The 3,392-nt window shown below is 33.6% G+C and overlaps 1 protein-coding gene across 1 annotated transcript; it reads left to right on the top strand.

The window, feature by feature from the left end:
* Positions 1–398: 398 nt before the first annotated feature.
* Positions 399–1,323, top strand: LOC141816658 (uncharacterized; the record flags this gene model as incomplete). The annotated part of the gene is given in 2 exon segments (XM_074704400.1): positions 399–495; positions 583–1,323. Coding segments are annotated over 2 exon segments (190 nt in total), but the record flags the coding sequence as incomplete, so codon positions are not given.
* Positions 1,324–3,392: the final 2,069 nt, after the last annotated feature.

Raw genomic sequence — 3,392 nt, 5'->3', positions numbered from 1 at the left:
GGTGGGTGCTTGGTGGACCATATGAAGGAGCGAACGTTCTACATTTTTTACACAAATTAGAGTTCTAAATAATCTATTTATTAGAAGTTCCAACATTTGAACTAATTGCTAAGCTTTGGACTAATAAGAAACTGTCATATTGAATGTATATAGATACTTCCTTTTACCCTTCAACCATGCAAAAACATGCAAAGTAGAGATTGTGTGCATAGGCACTTGTATACATGAAATGGTTAAGAAAATTACATTCTGTAGTTAATTATTCTAACTAATTATGCTACATATAATTAAATTCTGAATCCTACTGTAGATTTTGTAATTTATAACTATAGTTAGTCTTCTATGTCATAGATAATTAATTAATATAATTTTGTTTTTTCACCAACTATATTATGCAGAGAACAGTATCCAATCGGAGAAGGGAGTGCAAAGATACCATTTTGGTTTCGACAAAATTCCAAATTTCACAATATTCTAACTCAAGAGTTAAGTCAGGTAATTAGTAATATGCACATGTACAATTGTTTAAGGAAAAATGTTCCTGTGGATTATAATTAAGATAGTTTTTGTTCTTATATATAGGCACAATCTATGGATCATGAGCATGATGATTCAAACGCGAGAATCTTATCAATTCTTCACGGTGACAGTTACAGTTACAGTCACCATCTGTAGCTCTTCAGCTGTGAAATGAGAAAGAAAGATTATGCAGAAATCTTCAAATGAGTCGACTTGACTCTTCCTGTGTTTGTGAAATTTTGTTTTTGTTTTTGTTTTTGTTCCTTTAAGAAAACAAATAGAAAGAAAAACTGGATTGGTATTGTCTGCAAGTTAATCACTATTTGATATATGTTTCGAAAGTAATCAGAACTAGTTTCAGATTCCACTCGACATATTACAGTTTCAGAGCTACAGACCAAAGCAGTCTACTAAAATGGACACTGCAATCTCCTCCCCAATCCCTTCTGCTTGCTTCTGCAGCTTCGCCTGCTGGTGGTCGCCTTCTCCCTTTTCAGGCTTGCTGGAGCAGCGCTCCTCGCTATGAATTGATCCAGCAGAATGGAGGATTGAGCTGCATTTCTCGTGAAGCATTTGCAGCCCTGCGTAACAAATCTCTACCATGTCTGGCATCATTGTATCAGTGGCACAAAGCAGGACTAAGCTTGGAGGAGGCATTTATGAGTTTGTTGTTGTTGTTGTTGATGAAAACAGGGATGATGGCTGATTAAGCTTCTTCTTCCCCTTGTTTTTGACATTGTTTTAGTGGTGTGGATTGGTAGAGGGTGGGATTTCAGTGGATGGATTTTTGTTGTTTTGACTATATTTCCATCGTTGCCACCGAGCTGTCGTTGATTGGATCACTGACAACTTTTTGATCTTTGTCCAGGGGTCTCGAGTCCAAGGGGCCGAGAGGAAAAGTGAGTTGTCTCGAAAAGGGAGGTTTTGTTCCATAGATTTCCTCGTTTACGTGTTCTGGAATGAACCAAAACGGTGTGAAAGTGGGAAACCGAAGCCGCAAAACGGTGGGTTTGCTTCTTCGCTTTTCAATGCATAATCTTTCTTTCTTCTCCTAATATTTAATAGATATTTATTATATTTTTAAAAGACGGTAATTTAATCAACTATGATCACGTTTTAAAATATTTAAATCACGTGGATAAATTTTAAAATTTATCAAATCACATATTCAATATCCATTTTACCTTTTATGTTTGTCCATCAATTCTCATCCCATCACTGCTCATTCAAGCTAAAAAATTATTAAAAAATTTCGACCAAACCACTTTTACTTTTCCCCCCTAGAAATCTCGATGCCACTGGAGTCATTTCCCACATCAGTGCTTGTTCGTAAAAATCCTAATCTTCCACTTCGGTCCTAATGATTTTTCATCATCGGCGTCTACGTCAACGTTTATTCCTAACATCGTCAGTCGGTCAAAGCTCCTGGATCACCGGCTAAGCTCCTTGCATCACCGGCTTCATTGTCTTCTCTGTTCCCCGACAACTTTGAGGTACAGTTTTATCTTGACATAATTCCATGCTCTGGTGAGAAACTATATAATCCTCTTCCCTTCTTCGGCCAAAGCTTCTTGTCCGGACCTCTATGTTGTAATCTCCCTTCGAGCAAACTCCCTTCGGCCAAAATCTCTCCGGAAGAACTTTAATCTGTTTTTCAACTTTTCATTCAACTACAAAATCACTTTCAGGGACAATATATCAAAATTTCCATCATCTCTCAAAGGTATTATTTTTTAGATTGTATGTTATTTATTTTTTTATTGTAATTCTCTCAATGTTCTTAGCATTAGTGACTAAATTTAGTTTTACAAAAGTTATTTGATTGAATTTTATAAATCTTGATTGTTGTATTATTATACTACAAAAAAATTGCATCAACTTTAGAGAAAAAGTTACACGGGATGAATAAGTTAGGACATTTTATAGAATTATTTTTTAAAACTTTCACAAAGGGAAAGGAAAGGGTCATTCAAGAGTACATCTCCATGAAAACATATTAGAGTTACAAGCAGTAGCTCCGTTTTACCATTCAACATATCAGAAATTTCACAACTTAGGAGATTATTAGTAACATATTCAAAAATTAAGATTCAGAAGCAAAGATGTGTCCTTTATAATGAAAGATATATAACATTATTGCTTGCAATCCTAGATATAGGTATACATGTCCACAAAGATTCCAATTTTGCTTCTGTTGAATTATTTAAAAGATTTTTTTGTAAGTAAAGAATTAAATCAATCCAATTTGAACATATTATTTCCATGTGAAGTCAGATACAAATGTTTTGTTATTTTACAAATTTTATATTTTATATCTTTTTCTTTTATTTTGTTTGCTTCTAATACATATAAACTAGCTACCGTTAAGGATTATAGATATTATCGATGATTTTGATAACTTAAGAATTTATAATTGGGTTGAGACAAATATATAATTATATAACTTCTTAGCTCTCAATATTTAGGGATGTATTCGCATCGAAGACTCCTAACCATATCCTCTCACTATCTTATATGAAGAGATTTGTTGGTCTACTTGTTGTAAGTTTTGATTAGCTAGTTAATTTATTTCATAAATAGGTAATAGTATCTAATTGTTGAATTATGACATATGCTTGATTTCATGAGCATGTCCCCATTCAACCGCCTAGCAGCATCGTAGCACCGAGAATAAGTAAGTGGAGGTCTATTTATTCTCATATAAATAAAATAAGAGCTAAGTTAAAAGGAGTCTCACCTTTTCAGGTAACCCTTATGGGTATTTCAACTATTGCTAAATTCATGATATATAGTTAGAAATTTTAATTAATTATGTATCAATATTGATTTTGTAGATTATTATTGATATTCTCCCTACTCTTGAGGAAATTCAT

The sequence above is a fragment of the Curcuma longa genome, unplaced genomic scaffold (genome assembly GCF_044706935.1).
Source record: "Curcuma longa cultivar G26 ecotype Majalengka, Jawa Barat unplaced genomic scaffold, ITB_CL_G26_1.1 contig_17652, whole genome shotgun sequence".
Lineage (NCBI taxonomy): Eukaryota > Viridiplantae > Streptophyta > Magnoliopsida > Zingiberales > Zingiberaceae > Curcuma > Curcuma longa.
The sequence above is the reverse complement of the archived record's forward strand: the minus strand, read 5'-3'. Positions and strand labels throughout refer to the sequence as shown.